Source organism: Anguilla anguilla, chromosome 16 (genome assembly GCF_013347855.1).
Source record: "Anguilla anguilla isolate fAngAng1 chromosome 16, fAngAng1.pri, whole genome shotgun sequence".
Taxonomy (NCBI): domain Eukaryota; kingdom Metazoa; phylum Chordata; class Actinopteri; order Anguilliformes; family Anguillidae; genus Anguilla; species Anguilla anguilla.
Genome location: NC_049216.1, coordinates 2,056,371 through 2,081,908, shown reverse-complemented (window position 1 = coordinate 2,081,908; position 25,538 = coordinate 2,056,371). Strand labels below are relative to the sequence as shown.

The 25,538-nt window shown below is 41.2% G+C and overlaps 2 protein-coding genes across 2 annotated transcripts in view; both read right to left on the bottom strand.

Annotated features, from left to right (window-relative positions):
• Nucleotides 1–25,538, bottom strand: part of LOC118215092 — an 800,072-nt gene that overhangs the window by 247,337 nt on the left and 527,197 nt on the right. The window lies entirely within an intron of this gene.
• The window catches only part of LOC118215093 (NACHT, LRR and PYD domains-containing protein 3-like), a 113,257-nt gene that overhangs the window by 73,309 nt on the left and 14,410 nt on the right, over nt 1–25,538 (bottom strand). Inside the window, exons 8-12 of the mRNA XM_035395529.1 lie at nt 10,501–10,576; nt 9,331–9,369; nt 8,513–8,852; nt 993–2,434; nt 622–947 (exon numbers count right to left, since the gene is read on the bottom strand). Of these exons, the coding sequence (XP_035251420.1) occupies nt 622–947; nt 993–2,434; nt 8,513–8,852; nt 9,331–9,369; nt 10,501–10,576 (2,223 nt within the window). The remainder of the gene's footprint in view (nt 1–621; nt 948–992; nt 2,435–8,512; nt 8,853–9,330; nt 9,370–10,500; nt 10,577–25,538) is intronic.

Genomic DNA, 25,538 nt, shown 5'->3' with positions numbered 1-25,538 from the left:
TTCCACTGCCTACTGACGCTTTAAATACCCAGCCACAGGTGTGGCTGGTAATCAGTGGAAGAAGGGAGCAACCACCAGGTGAAACAGATCAGTGGTAATCCGGCAGGAATGCAAGGAATGTTAGAGCGGGAACAATCATCCCACAGGAACCAAAAATAACGATTAGCCGAGTGGCTAATCTGAATGCTAACCACTGAGCCGGTGCAGGCACGGAAAAATGATCTACCCTGCACAGAAACCGACAAATATAGCATCTCTTCATTTTAATCTGCTTGAATTGTATGTTCTGACAAAGGTTGATCCATCAGATTACTCTGCCTATCAATTAACTCCTTATTTATTTCACAATTGCTATCTTTGAAAATAATTAGTAAATGTATTAAATCAGTAAATAGTAATAGTAAATAAAATAAAATATATGGTAAGTGCTGAGATTTTGCATTTGATGCTGCTTATGTTCTGGATATAAGACATTAAATAAGGGCACGAGTTAAAACTTTTGATTCTGAAATCTTTTTTTAACCAAATTTTCTCTTGCCCGGAAATCTTTATTCTCACTAGAAATAGAAAGTGGGAAATTATGCTGTCAATCATCTACATTATTAATGACATAATACTCACTTGGCCTTCCTGCAGCTCCTGATTACTGGTAGCAGTCTCTGATGACCTGCTGCTGATGTGTTGTAGGTCTTCAAGTCAAACTCATCCAGGATCTCCTCTGACATCAGTAACACAAAGGCCAGAGCTGAACACTGGTCTGGTTCCAGCTTTTTATCAGAAAGTGTTCCTGATCTCAGGGAATTCTGGATTTCCTGCACTAGGTAGTTGTCATTCAGTTCATTGAGACAGTGGAACAGATTGATGGTCCTCTCTGTCGAAGATTCCTCTCTGATCCTCTCCTTAACGTACTGGACTGTTTTTTCAATGCTCTCTGATCTGCTTTCTCTCTTTTTGTCTTTCTGTGTCAACAGTCTTTTAAAGAATGTAACAACAAGATTTGTTTTGTGTCTTAAGAAAGTCTCAACGGAGTCCAGAGAGAGGCCAAGAAGGAATCGGAGGAAAAGGTCCAGGTGTCCATTCTTACTCTCTAAGGCCTGATCCACTGCACTCCTGTGTAACTCAGACAGCTCCACTCTGTCACTGTGAGGTTTTGATTTGATTCTGAGTACATTTCTGTTCTCATTTACACATGAATGAAACACAGACAAGGCAGCCAGATACTCCTGAATGCTCAGATGCACAAAGCAGTAGACCTTCTCCTGATACAACCCACACTCCTCTTTAAAGATCTCTGTGCACACCCCAGAATACACTGAAGCTTCATTAACATCAATGCCACTCTCTTTCAGGTCCTTTTTATAGAATATCAGATTGCCCTTTTCCAGCTGTCGAAAAGCCAGCTTCCCCAGTTTCAGGATGATTTCTGTATCTGATGCTGACATCTTCTTTGGGTCTGTCTCATCAGTGCCATGATACTTCTGATTCTTCACATTCGTCTGAATGAGCAGGAAGTGTGTGTACATTTCAGTCAGTGTTTTGGGAAGATCTCCACTCTCTGTTTTACCCAAAATTTCCTCCAGAACAGTAGCAGAAATGCAGCAGAAGACTGGTATGTGACACATGATGTAGAGACTCCTGGATGACTTTATGTGTGAGATAATTCTGTTGGCCTGGTTCTGATCTCTGATTCTCTTCCTGAAGTACTCCTCCTTCTGTGGGTCATTGAACCCTCGTACCTCTGTCACCTGGTGGACACACTCAGGAGGGATCTGATTGGCTGCTGCTGGTCGGGAGGTGATCCAGAGGAGAGCAGTGGGAAGCAGATTCCCCTTAATGAGGTTGGTCAGCAGCACATCCACTGATGATGACTCTGTTATATCACAGCACTTCTTATTGCTTCGGAAATTTAGAGGAAGTCGACACTCATCCAGACCATCAAAGATAAATAAAACTTTGACTTCATCACCTTCAACACTTTTGATCTCTTTCAGCTGTGGAAAGTAGTGCTGCAGAAGTTGCATCAGACTGAATGCTCTTTCCTTCTTCAAATTCAGATCTCGGAAAGGAAGGGTGAAGATGAAATCAACGTCCTGATTGGCTTTTCCTTCTGCCCAGTCCAGAATGAACTTCTGCACAGAGACGGTTTTCCCAATGCCAGCGATGCCCTTTGTAAGCACAGTTCTGGGTTTCTCTTGTCCAGGTAAAGGCTTAAAGATATCATTGCAGAGGATTGCAGTCTCCTGTGTGGTATGTCTCTTGGATGCTGTCTCAATCTGTCTGACCTCGTGTTCATTATTGACCCCCCCACCTCCCCCCTCTGTGATGTAGAGCTCTGTATAGATCTCATTGAGGAGGGTTGGGTGGTCCTGTTTTGCTAAACCTTCAAATATGCATTCAAACTTCCTCTTCAGATGAGTTTTCAGTGCCTGCTGGGCTCTTTTTATGGATTCATCTGAAGAGAGGAAATATGAGAAATAATTATGTTTAAAATATGATAAACATTTCAATTGCCCATTTACATTTCATTTCTCAGATTTACATTGTGGACGTACTGGTGTGGTAAATACTTTCTTCAAATATCACACTGTGATTTTAAAATCTAATATTGCTATCCTCAGTGCTCTTTAGCCCTGGATACAAACTCAGGGCAGTCTGTCTGATGGGACTGTATTTTAATCACCAGCTTTTGAGCACAGGGTTCCTGCTTTAACACTAGAAGCGCTGAGACACTGAGATATATCCGAGTTTAGGATTTTTTTCATTTAGTTACTAACAAGCTACAGCATCTGCATTCACTGACTTTTCCTAGATATTTGTTCTTTACATTCCAGCATTGCAGGAATGTCAAATTAATGGAAAATGATAAAAACACCTTACTTCACCTCCGAGTGTGTTATAACACTGTTGTTACATTTCGGCCATCTTCAGACTAACGAGTCAGTTCTCCTCCACCACACCAGGAGGCGCAATGATTCACTTTTCATCACAGTGGACACGCTGTTGCATTTTTATTTATACAAATATTTTATTTATTGAATTTTGTTATTAGAAATATTAGTTTATGTTTATTTTGAAGAATAAATTATATTATTTTTTATGTTCTCTTTAAAAATATTTTTATATTCATTTTGTGATCATTTGTTTATGCCTATGCCTTTCCCTTATGTTCTGAAATCATTTTATTTTATTTTTTATTTTTATTTTTTTACAGTCATTATGTAACTGGAAATTTTGAAATAAGGGTTAAAATAAAATTGAACTGTCTTCAAATGCGAGGTTTTCCATCCATCCATTATCTATACCCACTTATCCTGAGCAGGGCCGCGGGGGGGGTTGGAGCCTATCCCAGTGTGCATTGGGCGAGAGGCAGGAATACACCCTAGACAGGCTTCCAATCTATTGCAGGGCACACACACCATTCACTCACGCACTTATACCAATGGGCAATTTAGAGTCTCCAATTGGCCTACTTGCATGTCTTTGGACCATGGGAGGAAACCGGAGTACCCGGAGGAAACCCACGCGGACACGGGGAGAACATGCAAACTCCACGAACAAAGGCCCCAAGCCGAGATTCGAACCCACGACCTTCTTGCTGTGAGGCGACGGTGCTACCCACTGCACCACCGTGCGCCCAAAAACTAAATCTAAAACATTAGTAAAATAAGTGAAAATCCGCAATAGCTGTTGTTTTGGCTAGTAATTTGTTTATTCATAGAGTGTTACAGTGAAGACGTCTTTTTGTAGGCCAACCCGGACGTTTCTTCTGCCAAAGGTTCCCTTGGCAAATTTCCTATGGATTTTTCCCAGAGGGATCACGTTTATTTAGTGCACTTGTTATCAGTGGACTTTCATGCCTCGCTCATTGATATTGTTGAGCCTTGCGCCCAGTCGTATAGAGACTTGTGTAAATTTACCATTTGCCAAATTACAGATTATAGTGAACATACTTTTCAAAATATGCTCAAAATTATAGCTGTATCATATCCTATTTCCTGTGAGGTAAAAATGTGAAGTTGTGACACATTTTGCTCTTGAGGGACCAGAAAGGTGGGGACATTCATTTCAGGGACTAAAGGTTTTGGAAAAAAGCATCCATCACAGTGAGTGAGTCGCACGTGAGTGGTGACACGATGTCCGGTTAGGCTGGGCTTTGCAGTTTCTTAGAATAAACAGCATACACATTACAAATATTGCTATTATGTGTAACTTCAGAGATTTTTTTTTTTACATCGTATTAACTTTTCGGCTACTTGGGAGAAAAATAAATACCACTATTACATACAATCAAAAAAGATTTCTCAAATGCGAAGTGTCTTGTGATGTGTTTGTGTGGTGTATGCTATTATTCTGTTGAGACTGGATAAAACAGTATAAGCTAAATGGAAAAAACTAAAAAAGTATAAGCAAGAGAGAGAGAGAGAGAGATTGCTGCGTAACAAAAAGTAATACAAGGTATACTTTGTAGCGTAACGAATTACGGCTAAGTAAAGCAATAAGTAATATTACACTTTATAGTTGATAATAATATTTATTATAATAACAATAATAATAATAATAATAATAATAATAATATTTGCTGGACTAATAGAACATTTTATCTCTCCCTGGAGAGATATCAACTATCAACCATTCACACTCCGTGGCATAAGTGCACCATTCTCAAGTGGGACATTCACATGTCAATCTAAGGGTAAGACCACTGAACTGTATGGGTAAGACATTCAGCGCTCACCCCTCCCCCACCCGAGAACACAGAAAACTTCAGCTGCTTTAGCGAAGCATGGCACGTGTGAATGCTCCATGAGAGCATTCTTCACTTATGCTGAGTGTAAGTTTTCACTTATTTAGAAACGAAAGCACACATTCATTCATGCATGCGCGCATTAAAATGAGACGGCGTCTTGAGGAATGTGCTATCGACCAAGCTGGCAATGTCAAGTCACATGATGGCAAAGGCAGCTCTAAGCTTACAAACTCCACGGCATAGAGGCGATCAGCAGCTCTTTAGGCTAGCTCTCTCTGTTGGTCGGTCGGTCCACAGAAGTGTCCTCCTGTGGATGCATGCATGGTCGCATTTATTGCGGATTTGCGCTTGTTTTTACTAATGTTTTATATCTACTATTAACATTTACTAACGTTTACTAATATTAACATTTACTAATGTTTTATATGGATTTTTCTTATTTTTTCATTTGATATCAATAAATAAATTTGCTTACCCATAGATTAAATGGAAATTTCTAAATATTATTTTCACAGTTGAAAATGCAGGTTTTGAAAATATAAGTTAGGCCTATTGAAGTGAAGTCTCCAATCGCCTTCACTGGTGTCCTGGATAGGAACAAAGTCATGCCCCTCTGTGAAGTGGAACATTCACACCTGCTGAAAGTTTGGCTCAGAGCCATAGAGAAAAACTATCAGCTCTGGTTTCGCTAAAGGCAGCTGAAGAATTCTGTATTCTGGGGCTGGGGGGGGGGGGGGAGGGGTGAGGGCCGATTCCATGGATGAGCGTGAACGATCGTGCGTGAATAGCTGGTAGTTTTGCTGAAGCTATTATCATAGGTAGGCCTTTTACTAAGTAGTAAAAAATAAATGTCCCAAACAAAGATACAAAAGTCATAATAGGTCCGAACCTTGTTTCATAAAAAAAAAAAAAGTTATAAACTGTGGTAGAAGACTATTCACGCTGTCTACGTAGATGCAACAACACATGTATAAACAATCAGGATGCGTTTTGTGGAAATATAGGCGTCTGTGCACTTTGCCATGCCCACGCAACCATTGATAAAGTTTATGGAGTTTATGAAACTAATTGTCCACATAATTACTATTCCAATTTCAGCAATACTTTTACAGTTACCAATCGGAGAAACAGGTCACTACCACTAATGTTTCTAATGTTCAGCACATCACCATTGTGATGAACAGTTTTCTTACACTATCATAAGATCGACAGCCCAAGCAAGATCCACGTCAAAGAACCAGGAATAAATTCTATCATTATTTATATTTCTTCTAAAAATATTTTAAATACTGCAATCGTTCCGTTATCATTTGTTTATCATTTGAAAGGGCAAACGATGGAACAGTTTGGTTTGAACAGACTGCTGGTAATGCTCTGGGCAGGGCACCATCATGCAATGTCTTACGGGAAAAGGCTGGGACCACACGGTGCGCCAAGGAGAACACTGAAAGTCCGCTGAGCAGTCTGCTATGTCTGATTGACATTCCGATGTGGGAGCAGAGTCAAGTATACTGTGGCAGAGGCCCACAGAGATGGGGCAGAAAATTGGGACCCGTCGGTCACTGAGTTTAAAGCTTTCTTGGGACTGCTGTATTTACAAGGCATCAGTGGCGGCATTGAAACCAAGTATATGCTGAACGCTTTCCCATCCCTTGGGAAAGGTGAGACGAGGCCTGTTGGCGAACAATTAGCTGACAATGTGGTCATGCGCCTTGTGGAACCCTTCATTGGGAAAGGAAGAAATATAACCTCAGACAATTTCTTCACCTCAATAGCCCTGGCGAACAATCTATATGGAAAAAAAAACTACATTGGTTGGTACCATGAACAAAAAGAGGAGAGAAGTGCCCCCTTCTGCGAAGGCACAAAATAAAGAGAGATTTTCCACCACAATCTGGAGAGCTGAACACGCTGCACTCACTGTTTATCAGGGCAAGCCCAAGAAAAATGTATGCATCTTGAGCACTATGCACAAAATAGTATCGATCGACAGTGATCCAAAAAAACTGCCAGAAACAATCGCCCATTATAACGCAACATAAATTGGAGTGGATGTTTTAGACCAGATGGCACAGCTGTATTGGGTCAAGGGGGGCAGTCGTCGTTGGCCAGTTGCCTTTTTTTTTTTTACAACATTTTAGATCTGGCTGCTGTAAGTGCCCATGTTTTGTACATGCAGTGCATGGACAAAACAATTTAGAAGATTTATTCTTGAGTTGGCCAAGGAGTTGCGTGCAAGTCACACGGCAGCAAAGGCGGCTCTAGGCTTCCAAACTCTGTGGCGTACCATCCTAACGCCACTGCATTCCACAAGCCCCTAACACACCGCAGCGAGAGCGGTCACTGAAAAGAAAGCGTGTACGGAAGCGATATATTGTACTGTATTCAGTTTTGAAATCCCCCTTTTTCTGCTGTGTTTCGTAGGGAGCATAAAAGCATATTTTTCTGTCTTCATCTTTTAGTGAATGATTTTTATTATGAACTTCAACCTGAAACTGAGAATGCTGTTGTTATTGGCACTGCTGATTAGATTAGACGCACCCATTGTCACAATATAATTTGCATATTGCTCAAGACGCTGGAAGCACGGCCCCCCTCCCCCAAAACGGTCCCATTTTTTACTTGCATGTACTGCATTTCATTGAGTGAAATGTGACAGAATGAATGTGCGCTATGTGCAAACTAATATGAACGGAACATTCGTGAAAAACATCCGTTAAAATACCACCAGTGTTGCGAGGTTTTGTTTTATCATACATTCCGTTTTTGTAACTATTATTTCTGGTGGCTAAGTCGCCGGGAAAACTCGTTTGAACAACAAGATCCTTACATGTATTTCTTTGCCAAGGTCTTATCTACAGTGTGGTATAAAGTATTTTAGTTTTACGAATGGGTGTTTTTTGTAATTACGATGAATAGGAGACATGGATTTGGATTTCGAATCGCCAGTGTACATGTTTTCTGGTGGCTAGGTCACCGGGAAAACTGGTTTGAACAACAATATTTTTACATATATTTTTATAAAACAGAAAACTCGACCCTAAAAGTCGCACAGGTGATGATGCTTTTCCCTCCAACGACAGTGATTACATGTAGAGGGAAGCGGGTAATTTTTTAAATTGTATTATAGGAAACAACAGTTATATTCTGGCAAAATGGCAATTTATATGTTGTTATTTGATTATACCTTAGTATTTTTGACGTTATGCATGAAGAAAGATCGCCAAACAGGTTTGACCTCCCTACTATCTGTTCATTGTTAGCTTTTCATGAATCATTCACTTCATAAGGTCTTCAAATTTGGCGTTTAGCCGATCAATTCTAAACACATTTAGTTTGTAACAATGTGTTGGCTAGAATGCCAAGCCATAACTAAAACATAACTTTTATATTTCATAAATATTTCATTTGGACAATGGGCTGGCAATCAGCTCGTGTCTAATAAGCGCCATCTAGCAAACAATTCAAACATTTCCCGTTTTAAGTCTCATGTGTCATGTGACCCAGGCCGCGCCGTAAGCGATTTCAATCCTGCGGAATGGTCTGGCGCTCCTGGTGTTAAATCCCCTTCAGGGACATTTCATCTAGTTCATATGCCTGTCCCCACAATCACTGCTCCAGGCTGTATTTTTATTTAAATGGCTTTGTGAACATGTTGGTTTTCTATACATAAGTGTGAATGCTATAAATCAGAACATTAATCACTGTCAGATTTGCTTGCTAAATTCATTTCAGCATTCTAACACAGAACCAATGAGAGAAAACTCTTACTGAGCTCATCTCTCTCCAGTGAGTCGGTGAGATCCTTCCGCTTCATGTTCCTCAGGATGTGGAGTGTGATCTTCAGAGACCTCTTACTGCCACAGGTATCCAGCATCTTCTCAACTGTGTACACAGCCTCAGAATCTTCCTGTTCTCTCTCAATGCATCCTGGGTAATCAGCAATTTGATGACTCTCAAATAATTTATTGATCTTCATAAACTTATCCAGTATAGAAGGATCTTCAGACAGAATTTTCAGGCATTCCGGGCAATCCTGACTCAGATGGCTCTGAAACTGTTTCAACTCCTTCTTCTTCAGTTTCTTCAGATTGTGCAGGAGAGACTGAAATAAACAGATGAAGAGGTGTGCTGCATCAGAGTGTGAAATAAACACATGTAGAGGTGTGCTGTATCAGTGTGAAATAAACACATGAAGAGGTGTGCTGTATCAGTGTGAAATAAACACATGTAGAGGTGTGCTGTATCAGTGTGAAATAAACAGATGAAGAGGTGTGCTGTATCAGTGTGAAATAAACATATGAAGAGGTGTGCTGTATCAGTGTGAAATAAACACATGAAGAGGTGTGCTGTATCAGTGAGAAATAAACACATGAAGAGGTGTGCTGTATCAGTGAGAAATAAACACATGAAGAGGTGTGCTGCATCACAATAATAAATGAACACATGACAAATAAATAGGTCATAATACATGTGAACTGTAACATTGACATTTTGTGATGTGACTTGTATGGTTACACATGTATTTGCAGATTATCCTGGATAAAGACATGACTACTTTATATTGGCCAACTCAGTCATACCTGCCGTCTTCTGGGGGAATTCCACTCCTGGAGGGGTGGCTGTTAGGGGACAATGGCTATCCGTTAAAGACATGGCTGACGATAATATAATAGAGTGCGTGAATAGTCATTCAATCGAAAACTCCCAAAACTATGCACTGTAGCCCAATAGAGAGGACGTTTGGAATGATGAAAATGCACTTCAGATGTTCGCATAAGTCAGGTGGAACTTTACAATACAGCCCTCAGAAGGCCTGAATATTCTTTGTGGCGTGTTGTGTGTTGCATAACGTTGCCAAAGTCATGGGTGTCTCAGACATAAATGAGGACACATTATAGGACTTTAGAAGGCGTGATGGTGAACTGTATGTGCTGATGCATATTAATGAACCGAGATACCCCAGCAGCACGGGCGAGGAGGAATCAGCTGGCAGAAGAGCTGCTTCATCTACAGCCTGTTATGCAGACAGAATGGTTCATTTGATTTAAAAAATCCACAACATTGCCCAGCGAATACTGCATTTATTTCCACATTTTAAATCACCTTTTTATGATTTATTTTCAAATATGTTCTGCGGGATTCACTGAGCATGATGGTCGTTTTTTAGATCTCCGAATTTTAATGGACTCGCACAGAAACAGGTCTTTTATGACAGAGGTAAATCTGTTTTATCTAAGACTTTTCAAATCCACCATTATATTATCAATCCACCAAGGTGCAAGTGCAGGTGGCTTTTATAAGGAATGTGAGATGATATGCTGATTGGTTTATCACATGTTTATGCCCAGGACACACCTATAAATTAACACAGTAGGATCTGCCCATTGGAACCTTGTGCCTCACATTGCGCTCAAATAATCCACTGTTAAACGAGTATAAGTGGGTTTGGACACAACCTAAATGCACTTGTACCATGCACTTTAGACCATGCGCTAAGATCATTAAAATAGAGCATTTTTTATTGCATTTTTTAAATGTTTAAGCAACAAGCTGGTTTATTGTGTTCATATGATATTCCACTTTAGATGGTCATGAACAACATAAAAAAGGTGCAATATGTTATTAATGTTAAGGGCAATGTCAGGCACTTGTAAACATTATCATTGCATTAAATTATATAGGCATTATATATACTCAAATGGATTTACTGCACAAAGAAAACACATAACCAATTAAAAAAGATCTCATACCTTTTTTGAGATCTTATAAGATAATTTATCTGAACTCTTCTCTTCGAAAGAGCTGGACTTCAGTGACTGCTGGATCCTGTGAACAAAACATGGAGACAGAGCTTTCAGTTAAACTCATCCTCTTACTGCAGCTCAAACTCACAGCACATGGAGACAGAGCTTCCAGTTAAACTCATCCTCTTACAGCAGCTCTATCCAGAAGAATCTGTTTTATACAGCAGCTCTATCCAGAAGAATCTGTTTTATACAATGTGTAGTAAACCATTTGCATAGTTTCTCTCTTGTACACACATCAGAGTTAGAAATGAATGAGTGGTACGCACAGAATGCACAAAGCAAGTTCTGTCAGGAAACTCAAAAATCGCAGCTGACCAATCGGTTGGCTCCATTAACCGCATATTCGTGCGTTTCCACAATCATCCAGTTGCATACACACAACACTCTTCTCTTACCCATCCAATCACAGGCACACATCACCAATGGAACCACCAATCAGACCTCTCAGTGCTGCTGCTTGCCTGCGCTGCTTTTGCCTGCTTCACTGCTGCTGCTCAGAACTGCACTCACCCTCCACCACCCCATCATCACCTACTGTTTGGATCTGCTCCTAGATACTGGGGGGTTTACTGGTATTCCTCCTGTTTAGTAGGGGAGATGTATAGTACTCCCTGTTAGAGAGGATAATGCACCCTGGTGCGTGCACTAATACCTGAAGCAGATCCATTCACTGCCAAACCCAAAATATGTATTTACATATCCATGTAAATATTTTAGTACGTACGTAGCCCCTGAAGAGACGTGGATGAGAACATTGTTTATAATATAATTGCGTTCCCTCGCAAAAAAAAAATGCAAAAAATTAAAAAATTAAAATAAAGATAAAATATGTTAGCTGTTAGACTATTATGAATACATATAGCCTAAACTCCATTGCTCTGATACACACATAATAAATACTTAGATAATATGCGTTTATATTGGTTAGCGAGGGCTAGTTAGACCATTCTGAATACGTATAGCCTTGCGACACTCAGTAAGTCTTCTGTCACACACAGTACATAAATACATAATGTGTTTATTTACTCATGTGTATGTGTTAGTTAGAGAGGGACACCTAGCTAGACTACTGTGAATAGCCTACTCGCAGTCACTCCTCTGTCACAAACTGTCGCTTGCTAGCTATATCTTATGCTCAGCAATTTGTGCACAGGAGCAATTATTAATACATATGCCTAGCATCGATAGCTATACAGCTGTCGGGGTAGCAGGGTTGATGACTGGGTTGCCAGACTGGGGAACATTCCCCTAAATGTAGCAGATTAAAAACATTATTTGGGGAAGTATTACAATAAAAATGTGTTTGGGTCAATGACAGATGGGGGATTTTAAAAGGAGGTATGGGGGGAAATTGTGAGAAATTTGTATGGGAGTCAGTTGAAGATGGGGATTTTTGAGGAGTTTGGATGTTGAACTACCAGTTGCTTCCTGGAATGATCAGTTTTGCGATTCGACCTGCTTGTGTTTTACTGTGAACTTGGCTTTAAATATAAAGATGTCAGCTGGCTAGACTGTAATCGATCAGCTTTACTTTGAACATTCCATTGAACAAGCAACAGTAAACAGATGTGCTAGCTACATCATACGGCCTCACAGAATTGCAATTAATAAAGGCTAACATCACACTAGATAACATTAGCTGGCCTAGTGACCTATGTAAATAATGCTCTTGCCACTTTTGTGCAGGTGAGGCAAGCTAAATTGAAAATGCCTAAGCATTGACCCTTCTCTGGATGCAGGGAAAGCAATATACTTTTTTCTTTTCCCAAAAATGAAGAGAACTACAAGAAAACAACACTGAAGTTAGCTCCCGATACAAAAATTCCAGTCCACCGTAAATTGGTTGAGTTATATGATTGAATGTTTTCACAGACTTCCTTGCATGTTTGCAAAGGTTATAATGTGCTTCTAAAAGTGAGCTACGGCTCGAGAGAAATTTAACAATGTGAAATTATTTTTTTTAATTATGTCCTGTTCTCACGTCTTTTTAAAGCTGTAATATGGAAAGATCAGATACGTGTCATGCATTTTGTTTTCTCCTCAAAATCTAATGGTCTCACCATTGCATCACATACTGTATGTATGAGAGAACAGGAACTAATGTACATGTGAAATGGTGTGGATGAAATATCACTGCACCGTATGCAAATTAAACTCCAAACTGTCTATATAAACAAATGCAGTAATAAAATCCTACTGAAAAATTATCATAAGGCATGGCAAATTCTCCTCAAAATTTAAAGGTCTCAAACTTTGGACACTTAATTATGACAGAAGAGGTCCTGAAGTAGTAGTGACCTGATTTTGGTGAAATATTCCTGAAGCGTTTTCAAATAATCCCACTCCAAACTATGTAATCCAATAGTGGCTAATTGAAAAAAATTAAAATAGGCATTTCTCCCCAAATTTATAAGATCTCAAAGTTTTGACACATGTTCATAACAGATGGGGTCCTGCTCTATGTCCTACCCATTTTCGTGAAATTTCACTGTACCATTTTTGAATAATCCCACTACAAACCTTCTATGTAATCCAATACAAATTAATAGAAAAAAATGAAATTTGGATTGGAATTTCTCCCCAAATTTTAAAGGTCTTAAACTTCTGACACTTGTTTATGATAGGAGGGATGATGGGTTCGGAATGTTTCTCCTCTCTGCAAGTAGTGATGCCATATGGTATCAGGCAACATTAAGGGAATAGGTTGTTTAGGGACAAAACAGATGCCATTAGGGAACAAAGACATTCCTTGCAGATAGGACGGACATGCGTACCCAGTCAAGGCCCCAGAGGGAATTTAAACCAGACCATAAGACCAGTGTGGGGCGGGTTGCTGTACCGCAAACTTGTGTTGTGTTTCAGTGACATTCCCGCTGGCCAGTATGATTACAATAAACTTTTACTTTCTTCAGTAAAGTGTTTGTTGTCTTAGTGATTTCCTGCATCGTCCTGACTTTGATTCCACGAGACGAAGCTGGGTCCTAACAGTTTGGGGATGAGGACGGGATTTGGAAATATCTTCTGAATTGGATCAATGAGCATCAACGCGAGGGTGAGTATCATTTTTAATAAACTGGCCACGCTCACTAGGTGTCGATAATCCTTGACCCAATTTTAGAGATGACTCCTAAATCATTTTGTAAAGGAACAGCATGGACAGGACATGTTGTGAATATCACTGTGTTTTGAAAAGCTAGTGTGACACAGTGGTGTCATTCCTGGGTTTGTGCTATCAAGTGCCTTGTGGCACGTTGAGGAGAATTTTTGTGCTATCAAGTGTCTTGTGGCACGTTGATGAGCATTGTTCTCGAGAAGGCTGATTTGAGATTAGCTGATTGGACGTCAGGCATAAGGCCATTGTGTGTGTGTGTGTGATGGTTGTGCAGATCTGCGTATGTGTATATATGTGGTTCTGAGAGCGTGGAGTTTGCTGCATTCTTCCTAGTCCTCTTGTGTCATAGATAAGGCACGAAGCCCGCATAAACTGGCAACAACTGATAATAACAGGAGTAAAATAAACCACCTTTTTGGAGTAAAACATATAAAGAGGCCTGTGCACAAAAACAACATCCCCATATTCACTGACAATAAGGGTGGCCACATAAGAAAGGAAAACTTGGCTGAGTGTGAAAGTAAAGTGCACTTAATCTGCTAGCCCTTTTGTTGTTTATAAACTGAACCTTTACACCTGGCAGACATGCTGAGCCAAAATGGCAAAGTTGAATCCAACCACACTGCTGGCATCACCAGATAAGGGTGAGCCTCATCAATGCTGTGTTGAAATAGAACCAGGTAACACATCTAAGGTAATGGAAATACCGATAGCAGAGGCACTTGACCTGTACGTCGATGGATCTTCTTTTTATGTTGACAGGAAACGACACACGAGTTGGGCAGTGTGCACACAGGACGGGGCATTGATAAGACACGGGCAGCGAACAGGACAGTCTGCACAAGTGGCAGAATTGTATGCGATAGCAGAGGCATGTGACGCAACGATAGGCTATGAAATTGGGATTGCAGGTATGCCATCCCGCCAAGTTACGCCTTGGCGGGGGCATGCCCCATACCTATACAGCACCGAGAGTTTGGCACTTTTCAGGGTTCCCCACAGAAATAACCACAACAGCCACAGACACTCAGTCCTTAAAAACATTAAATTCTGTACATTCTGACCCCATTTCAACAGACAGATTTCATAAACAACTTCACATGTCCACACAATAAAGCCCCAAACTAAGGGAATTTTGCGTTTTCTCCTTCTTCTTCTTCTCTTTCTTCTTCTTCTTCTTCTTCTTCTCATTCTTATTTTTCCTGCCACCTATCCAACTAACAACATGTCTCCCCATTGGACATTTTACCGACACCAGCCAAATCTTCACCTCCACGACCCAATCAAAAATGCGCATACACACGCAAAATACCCATACCTTTTTACTCTGAAACATTTCCAGTTTAAACAGCTAGTCTGCCTGTGGCCTAGTGGGCAAGGTCCCAGTCTTGGGAATGTGGGGTTGTAGGTTCAAGCCCAGCTAGGTACATGTTTCTTCAACCTGCTTTTACCCTCACTAATAATTGTCTACTACTTCTCAATTATTGCTTTTGCACCATATCTTCCCGCCGTTCACCGAACGTATGCACTGCATTATGACATACCGTCTGCACGTTCAGTTATTAACCGGCTACAATATTGCAGAGCCATATGGATTGAATGGGAGCTCTTCTGTGCTTACTGGCCTGTGTTCTTTAAAAACACAGACAGGTTTGCTAATAATAGTTCACGCATTGCACAGCTATGTCATGGTGCTGCACTAACAAAGTCACACACTGGTAAACCTCCGGTTGAAGGATTGAATCCCGCCTCGCCCTCAGGCAGATAATTTCCTCTTTTACACTAACGTTTTCTTACGCTTATATTTGCTTTACCAAAACTCACTCATGGCCACCCATATGCATTTCATGACGGCAAATGTATTCCTTTTATTCAACAGTTACACCAGTTCACCACTGTGCCATTTCTACTAACTATATTTCTTCACTTGGCTACCGTACAAAACCTTCTTATCAGCAAACGCCATGTTTCTACATTCATGTTACCTCACCCTGTTCTCTATCTAGCCACATACAAACAATTACTACGTGTGTACGTTCTGCAACTCCCCATTAAAACATTACATTTAAATTCATGACTCACTCATAATTATAACTACTAGTACCGAACATGACAAAGCATATCAGTGTAATAGGTTTCACACGTTACTTAACCCTCCACTTTAACATTCAATGCTTTGTACAGACTGTTATATATACCGTTCGATAAGGAAACTAAGCTTGCTCATAGTCACTTCATTTACATCGCACTATAATCTGTGATCATGTCAACCTTCACCTACATGCCCATTATACTAAAAACATATTGTTTCAACTACGCAATTTCATCATTTCTCCTAATTTCTCTCACACTGTTGTCATTTTCTCATATGCAAAGCCTGCTGGGACATATGCGTCTGCTCCTATTCTCCACTATCAAGTTTTCCGGTTCTCGCTTAGCAAAACAGCGAAGAGGATTCCCACCTGCAGATAAGCCTCTCAAAATGCCTTATAAACCTTACAAACACTAAAAGTGCATCTCCACGAAATAACAGACAACGGAGCAGGACAGAAGGGTATACAAGTTGCGACCTAGGGAGCTCTAATTCTACGGGCTTGCTGATTCTCCGTGTTGAAGACACACTGATTCCAGACATCAGAGTATGCACTAGTGACGACGAGTGCACTTGCACGTGGGACCACGACTTCAATCACACTGGATGGGGATCTTTCTGGTGTCTCAAGGATATGTGTGGTATTGCTTATTGTCATAAACGTGGTTATTAGAAACATAACAAAATGCTGCATCACCCCTGTTGCAATGTTGTTATGAGAAATGTTACTGGTGTATTAGTGTGGAAAAATTCAAGGGTGTGGGTTGATACTGGTATGGGCTGGGAGACTGCATTAAGTTACAATGAGATATATGGGGAAAACTGAAGTGGGACGGTAGGACGGTAGGAAGATGGCTGCCCCTCCATGGAAGCAATTCATAAATTCGCTATCCAGTCACAAGGAGAGCTGACCATCAGATGTTTTCCTCCAGGGAAGCCAGGCTCCCGTCTGAAATTGTATGCCGGCCCCAAGTTTGGTCTGGTCCCCGAAGGAGAGCCCCTCCCAGCCCTAGTAGGAGTATCAGTCCAACACTCCCCTTTGTTGATTCTGTATATGATCATGTAGAAAAATCAATTCAGATGTTAAGTGTCTGATATGTTGCAAAAGTTATCTGCCTGTTACAATCCTGCAGCACACAGAGAACACAGGCACTTGGTGTCTGATGCTGCTGAATGAGGAGGGGTCACAGGGTCAGCAGCAAGCCCAATTTCTATGGCTATAAATTCTAATAACGGGGACTGGGCTGAAAATTTGGTGGCAGATGGTACGGTGTTGGTGGCAAAGGGGGGACTTTTTTCTAACCAGACTACACGCCATCTAGCTTCTGCTACACAGGATACTGGAGAAGCTGTGTCTGTTATGCTCCATCATGTGTTAGAAAGTATCCAATTGTTTGACAAAGCACTGCTCGGGGAGAACGTTTGCACCCGCAGACAGGAGGTGTGCCACCATAAAATGGCACCATGGGTGACGGCCGGGGAGGGGTCCCTGTCGATAATAGGGCTCTGCCAGGAGGACAACACAACGTTCAGTATGTCATCAGTGACAGCCATAAACAGGTAGCTTTCTCCCAGGAGCAGTTTTCCACAGTAGGGGGATGGGTGCTTTGCACCACTCCCAGAGAATCAGGACAAGCCCTGTCATCGTCACTGGGACCTGATGTAAAGGTTCAAGTATTATCAATATTGAATGGAGCCATAGCAGTGCTGGCTCCATAGTTTGTATGAGTGGGTAATATTTTCCCAATGCATGGGGTTTGAATATAATAATTTCTGTTGTGCTTATTGTGGTATATTACATCCTCCAGAAAGGAATTAGAGAAGTAAGAGATTAACTCTTGTTAACCAAATTAGGTAAGGCTTTTAGGACCAGATAGATCCTGTCCTCTGTCCTTTATGTGTAGGTGGGTGGGTGAGGGAAAGAGTTTCTCATCGCCGATTCAAAATGGGGGACGGATGGGTTCAGAGTGTTTCTCCTCTCTGCAATTAGCGACGCCATATGGTATCAGGCAACATTAAGGGAATAGGTTGTTTGTGTACAAAACAGATGTCATTAGGGAACAAAGAGATTTCAGATAGGATGGACATGCGTACCCAGTCAAGGCCCCAGAGGGTATTTAACCTATTTAGACCTAAGGCGAATAATGAATAATGCATTTCGCCTGCCCAACATGCATTTCAATGAATCACGATGCATTTCATCGGTCACGTGTCTTGAAAACGATGACAGCATCTAAAACGCGCTCACATTGCATCCGGCTCTAAAGAGAGAAGCAGGCAAACGTCGCGCCCGGAGTGTTGGAGGACAGACCGTATGGCGGTGTAAAACCAATGATGTCGACCAAAAATGAAGACGCAAAAGGAAGATTTATTGTCTTCTAGACAGGTGGAGAAAAGGATGCCAGTATTTACAGTGAACAAAAGTGAAACAATAATAAAAATAAACAAACAAAAAGACTTGCAAAACAAAAAGAAAGTAACATATATCTACGTTTTTAAGGTTCAATAATAATAATAATAATAATAATAATAATAATAATAATAATAATAATAATAATAATACTTTGCACTGACTTGGACCAGTCTGCACCCAACAACCAACCAACCACAAATGATGGTGGTAGCTGCACATAAATAGCTTCTCCACCCTTGGACCCTACCAATTACCAAGAATTAAATACAGTTTAAGTACAACAGCTTAAAATTACCCATAACAAATACCATCAATAATTAACACATTTAGATAATCAATACACTTCATTGAAATACTTCAGGTACACCATAAACCACATTATTTACCATGAACTACACAACCCCGGGAATAATAGATCGTCCCAATCAAACTGACAGCAACTAAAAACTACAACAAACTACAAAAGCCTATAGGAAGTTGCGCCGCGTCCTCTTGCCCCAGCGTGATGACGCAACCAGGAAGCATGCTACACCACACGGAAAGAACTCCTCTGATTAATATCTCAAGTTTGTAATGTTACCAACATTTCAAACATGATCTAAATTCCAGCATAAAGATAACACGAAATTCCAATACACCTAGTTCTAAACATGATTTATATGAGCTCACCGTATTAACGTTAAACGCACAAACACATAGCGATACATGATTCAAGCAGCACAATGGTAGTGTGAAACCATAGAAATATCCGCCGCATTGGCCTTTAGATCGTATGTCAACATCGCCGCCATATTGGACCAGGCAAGTCTGGCCTGAAAACAAATAGCCTACAAGTGAACTGCGGTTTTTCTGGATAAAAAGCACTATAGCGTTTACATTTCTCATAGATTTCATTTAGTCGTTTTTATATTCAAGGGTTTATGATCTATGTGGAGTAGAAGAAAAGTTTTGAAAAAAAAAAGTTTTTTTTCTACTCTACTTAGACCATAAACCATGTTGATGATGTATTGCTGATGCTAATGGTTATATCAAAATCAATAAAAAATTTGATTGCAAAAAAAAAAAATTCCATATGTAATGTACTTACTCTGCAGTGACTTTTGGTTTGGTATACCCAATAATTGCATCTTTATGGCTCTTTTGTCAATGTAAGAGTTTCTGTAATCCGAAATTCCCCTGCTCATATTCAAGCTAAGACTGTTAGCCAGTTCAGGTGCCATTTTCAACTCAATCTGTCAAGCATCCACCTGAAACTTGGCTGGCATATCTGACCACCCGATGCTGTCTTTACGTATAGTATTTTGTTCAGCAGGCATTTGGTTATCTGAACAGCGATAGGTTTACTTTTAAGTCAGTCAAGTTACAGAATGAATTAAACAAGACTGTCACCTGCCCATGTTCGGGGCGCAGACACTATCACCTTATTTAAAACTAGGCTCAAAACGTACCTTTTTAGTCTCTCCTATATTTGAGGGGCAGGAGTGGGTGGCGGGCATAGCTATAGAGTCTCTGGTGGACTGAGCGGTTAGTGCTGTCACTGGATCATCAATGGTAGTGCTGTGTTAAGCTGAACCGGTCATGGTCTGGTGATGACTGTCTCAAGCCTGCCCTCATGGCTGCGTTGGCCCCTGCCACTGTTTCCCTTAGCTATGCTGCCATAGCCTTATTCTGCTGGGGTTTTCCTTATCGCACGCAGACACCTCTGTCTCTTCTGCTCTGCTTGCTAATCTATCATTTGAACCCCCTAACAATCTTTTTTTTTCGTCTTCCTCGGCTCTGGGCACCTGCCCGCAGCTGTAGCCCAAGTTTGCTGAGCTTATTCCACATCAAGTCAACATCCTGTACGCTACTCTTCCTACAGTTTTTCAGCAAGACCTACCTTTTTTATCTCGTAGCTTCACCTAGTTGCTTGTGCTTTTCTTGTCAGTAGTGCAAATATTTTTGAGATATTTACCATTTTTATTTATATTTTATTTATGTTTACCAAGAAAATTTCCAATTAATTAACACTCAAGCTAAGACATGTGGAATCAAAGCCAGTCTTTATGTGGGTGTAATGTCCAGAGTTTGAGACTGCTGTAGAGTGTAATGTTAGTGTACAGTAGCTCAGTGTTACAATGCTATAACAAGTTGAATAATTTTCAGGTTTAATTATACTCATTTCCAGTTGAGTGAACGCTGGCGCTGCTAGCTGCCGCTGCTCTCCTGCTCTTGTACCTGTTTGTCTTTCTACCTGTCTTCAGCGCATTTTTATTTTTTATTTTCTGAGTATTCAAGAAACTATCGTCAATCCTCGATCTATTTTGTACTGCTGTTTGATTTTTATTTATTTATTTATTTATTTATTTTATTTATTTACTTTTTAACTTTTTTCTTACATCGCTGTGAGTTCTGACTTGGATCCTACCCAACCCGCTCTCACATCCGCCGGTTCACCCTACCTCTGTTTGCCGATCACCGGCCTTCATCGTGCTGACTAGCGAGGCCACTGCTTCTCTTGCCTGCCTCCCGCCCTCTGGAATCCAGTTCTGTGATCGCTGTCTGGCTGTTTCCGATCGCGGGTTGACTACTCCTGCAGCTACTATCACCTGCTCCGAATGTACCTGTCCGTGTCCCCGACTGACACTTGTAGCTGACACTCGCCTAGTCTCCTGCAACCCTTTTGGCCTCGCTTTATGCGCTAGCTACAGCTATCTCGTTGAGTTTGTGGGCCGCCAGCACTCAGCTCGGTGAGTGAAGTTCTCCGCTTTCCTACTGTCATTGCTTGCTGGTTGGGGCGTAGTGATAGGTTGGAGTTGTTCTGTCTCAGTGCTCTTCGGGGAACGAGGTACGGGTTCTGCTCCCGAGCTCTACGGTGATCTCTTAGCGCGCCCTGCAGCCAAAATGTAGACTAATCCATTTTTTTGGATCATCCTAAGTGCTACCATAACTACCAACCGGGCACTGCAATACTCAGTTACGGAACTTCTTCGTTTAAAACCGACTAAGACCAGAATTCCTCCTGACTTGCTTGCACGCAGTGATTTGGACATAGTATCCCGTCCGAAATATCTACACCGCGGCTCTCATCGGAACTTTACCTACAGCAAAATGAACATTCCCTCCCTCTGGTCTACCTCCCGCTCCGCGCGACTCAATGTTGTCAAACGTGGGGTGGACTGCAGTGTACTTCGCCCGTTGCTTTCCGCACAGATTGATTTTAAGTATAGCTATTTTAAATTCGGTCTTTTCAACTTACGGTCGTTGAACAACAAAGCACCGCTGCTAAATGATTACATCACCGATCAAAAAGTTGACATAATGTGTTTAACTGAGACATGGCAGAAACCTGAAGAATTTATTCATTTAAATGAGGCGACTCCCGCAGGGTACTCATTCATTGAAAAACCCCGCTCCTCTGGCCGTGGAGGAGTAGTAGTTGTTTTACACCACGGTAATATCAAAATGAATGCTGTTGCCATACCAACTCCCTCATCGTTTGAATGTCTTGTCCTAAAAATAATGCGGTCCTCAACCTCTCTACATTGCTGTAATCTATCCAAAACCTTAAACTGTATTTCTCTCTGAGTTCTCATCATTACTGAGCACTGTCTGTGCTATGTCATCAAATGTATTAGTGCTGGGTGATTTTAACATTCATGTTGATTCCGCTGAATGTAATTTTGCTACGGACTTCTTATCCCTACTAGACTGTTTTGACATTAAACAACATGTCAATTTCCCCACATAACAAGGGGCATATACTAGATATGGTATGTTCCTGTGGTGTAACTCCCTCTAATCTCACTGGCAGTGATTCTCCCATTTCTGATCACAAAATGATGTTGTTTGAAATGTACATACCTCAGTCCCTGAACAACACCAAACGTATTATTGCCTATGTAAAAAACATCAACCCTAACTTAATGATGGAACTTTTAGATGAATGTCCTGTTCCCAACCCCGTCTCCACCCCTACTGATGAGCTAGTCTCTCATTATAATGATCTCCTCTCCACATATCTACAATCACTTGCCCCTCTTAAACATCGCACCGTTTCCTTCACTCGCACTGCACCCTGGTACACACCTGAATTACGACTGATGAAGTCCCATGGCCGTCGGTTAGAACGTCTGACAAAGAGAACTGGTCTAGTTGTTCATGCTGAGGCCTATTCTGAACATCTAACAAATTGCAAAAATGCCCTCTCATCTGCCAGATCTTCTTACTACGCCAACGTCATTCACATAAGTAATGGCAATTCAAAAGTTCTCTTCTCTACTGTTAACAAATTGTTGCAGCCCCCTGACAATTTTCCACTCTGCATTTCCACTGATCTTTGCAATAAATTCCTTAGCTTCTTTCATACTAAAGTTGATGCAATCCACCAACAGCTCCTCCTTACTAGCACTGAACATGATGTCCTCTCTCCCACTTTGGAGCTAGTTCAGACAGGTTCTCTCACTCAGTTCCTCCCAGTCAATGATTCCACTCTATCCACATGTCAGCTAGACCCAATGCCCACCTCACTAGTCAAATCTTGCCTCCCTGCCCTCCATCCCCTGTTGCTGGCTGTTATCAACTCCTCTCTCAACTCTGGCACTGTACCTAGTAGCCTGAAGGTGGCAGCAGTCACACCTATTCGTAAAAAAACAGGAACTGACCCTGAAAACGTCCACAATTTCAGACCCATTTCAAATTTGCCCTTTTTAGCCAAAACACTGGAGCGAATAGTTGCCATTCAGCTTCAGGACCATCTTTCCACCAATCAGTTACTTGAACCTTTTCAATCTGGTTTTCGCACAAAACATAGCACAGAGACTGCCTGGGTGAAAGTTATCAATGATCTTCTCCATGCAGCTGACAACAACCTCTTAAACATCTTAGTGCTACTGGATTTGGGTGCTGCTTTTGACACAGTCTGTCACAAAATTTTGCTTGAACGCTTGTCTAATCTTGGTATCACCCATCTTGCACTTTCCTGGCTGAACTCATACCTCTCCGATAGGCAGCAATACATATCCATAAAGAATCACAGATCTGACTTTGCTTCTGTCACTAAGGGTGTTCCACAGGGTTCGGTGCTGGATCCTCTCCTCTTCATTATTTATCTGCAACCACTGGGTCAGATCATGCGTCGTCATGGTGTTAGTTTTCAGTGCTACGCTGATGACACACAGCTTTATATAAGTTCCAAACCCTCCTCTGCACTTCCTCCCCCATCTCTCATCAACTGTTTGCAGGACATTAGAATCTGGATGACCCGTAATTTCCTCAAACTGAACGGTGACAAATCTGAAGTAATGCTTATAGGGTCTAAATCCACACTATCCAAAACTCCAAACTTTTCCATTACTATTGACGGTTTCCCCATCCCACTTTCCACTCATGTGAAGAGCCTTGGTGTCATTCTTGACTCCACTCTCTCATTTGAACCTCATGTAAAACACATCACCAGATCTGCCTTTTTCCATCTCCGAAACATATCAAAACTCAGGCCCACCGTGTCATACTCGACAACAGAAACTCTTTTCCATGCCTTTGTAACATCTCGGCTGGATTATTGTAACTCTATTCTCACTGGCATCCCAATCAGATCCATACGCAAACTTCAGTTAGTTCAAAATGCTGCAGCACGAATACTGACCCACACTAAAACATACGATCACATCTCTCCAATCCCGTACAAACTTCATTGGCTGCCAGTAAAATTTCGATTACAATACAAAACCCTCCTGCTAACCTACAGTGCACTTCATGGTTTAGCTCCAGCCAATCTCACTGATCTTCTCCTGGCCCACACACCCACTCGCTCGCTTCACTCTTCCTCTGCAAGACTTCTAACTGTCCCCACATCGCGCCACTCCACTCTTGGTGATCGGGCTTTCTCCTGTGCAGCACCCAAACTCCGGAACACACTCCCTCCCCACATCCATAATGCGAGACTCTCGCCACTTTTAAGAAACATTCAAAAACTCACCTCTTCACACTAGCTTTTGCCTGAACAGGACATAGCTATCCACTCCCCCATGGCACTTTTATTTATTTTATTACTATTATTTTATTTTATTTATTTATTTATTTATTTATTATCTTTTATTGTTTTTATGTGGAATATATTGTAAAATATATAACTATTAATAAAGATGTCCTCCGAAGAGGGGGGTGGTGGTGGGCCAAAAAAAAAAAAAGAACATTTCTGACAGTTAACCCTTCAACTGTGGCACTCACTAGCAAACTAGAACAGTGACTAGCGACAAATTTCCGCTGCTCTTATTTTAACGGGAAAAGAGGAAAATACATTTTAGAGACATGCTGTAATTAGGTATGTTTCTTAGCCGTAACATTTTTGTGTGTATCTGAGTGAAATGTACGTGTACGGTTATTCAACAAACTTTGTGGTCAGACTATCAGCCTAGTCAGATAGTTTTGAGCACAGTCTAACGTCATCCATGTTAATTTCACTTAGGATATAGGGGAGAGTCGCTATAAATATAACGGATCATAAATGTAACACATTGTCATGGTCCTGCGTTCCTGTCTGTGTTTCCCCTGTTGGGCCGCCAGATGGCGGCACTTCTGTCTTGTGTCCTGCTCCCCCTGTGTTAATTGTATGATTGTTTCCAATTGTCTAATCATTGTCTTCTGGCTGTCTCGTTTTCCCTTCCCCTTCCGTGGCCTAATTGTTCATGGTGCCCTCCTGTGTCTCGTCAGTGTGTTCTATTTAAGTTGCCCTCTTCCTTGACTCAGGTGCTGGATTCTTGTGGTTATGTCTGGTTGTTCTGTGCTCCCCTCCTCAAGTTCCTGCTCCATGCGCTCCTGTCTGTGTTCTGGTTTCCTTGTGTTTGTTTCCATTTGTATCCTCTTCTGAATGTATGTATCCTGCCCGCTTCTGTCCTGTTTGTGCCTGTGTTCCGCCCTGCCTGTGTTCTGTTTTGGTTTTTTAGGTTCTTCAGTATCTTTTTGTGTTTATGGTTTTGCCCCTCGTGGCCTGTTTGTTCCCTGGTTATTTAGTAAAGTCTTTGTTTCCCTTCATTTGGAGTTTTGTGTTTTTGACCTCTGCGTTTGGGTCCAACCCCCCCACGCATCCTGACACACAGTCAATAACTTTTAGTACACTGCTGATACAGTCACTATTTGAAGATTGTATACGTGCAATTCAGCCCTATACCAAATGATTTATAGAAAGGAAACTGGTCACATGCATTGATTTATAAGCACACACCAGATTGGTTTGTATAGTAGACTATTTGCTTTTTCTTTTTAGCTTTGTGTTTGTTTTTAATGCATAAATAGGCTATGGACAAATTAATCAAACTTTTAATTTATTTCATGTAAGTAACCTAATCTTGGTCAAAATGGAATGGTCTGTTGTTGATAAGATA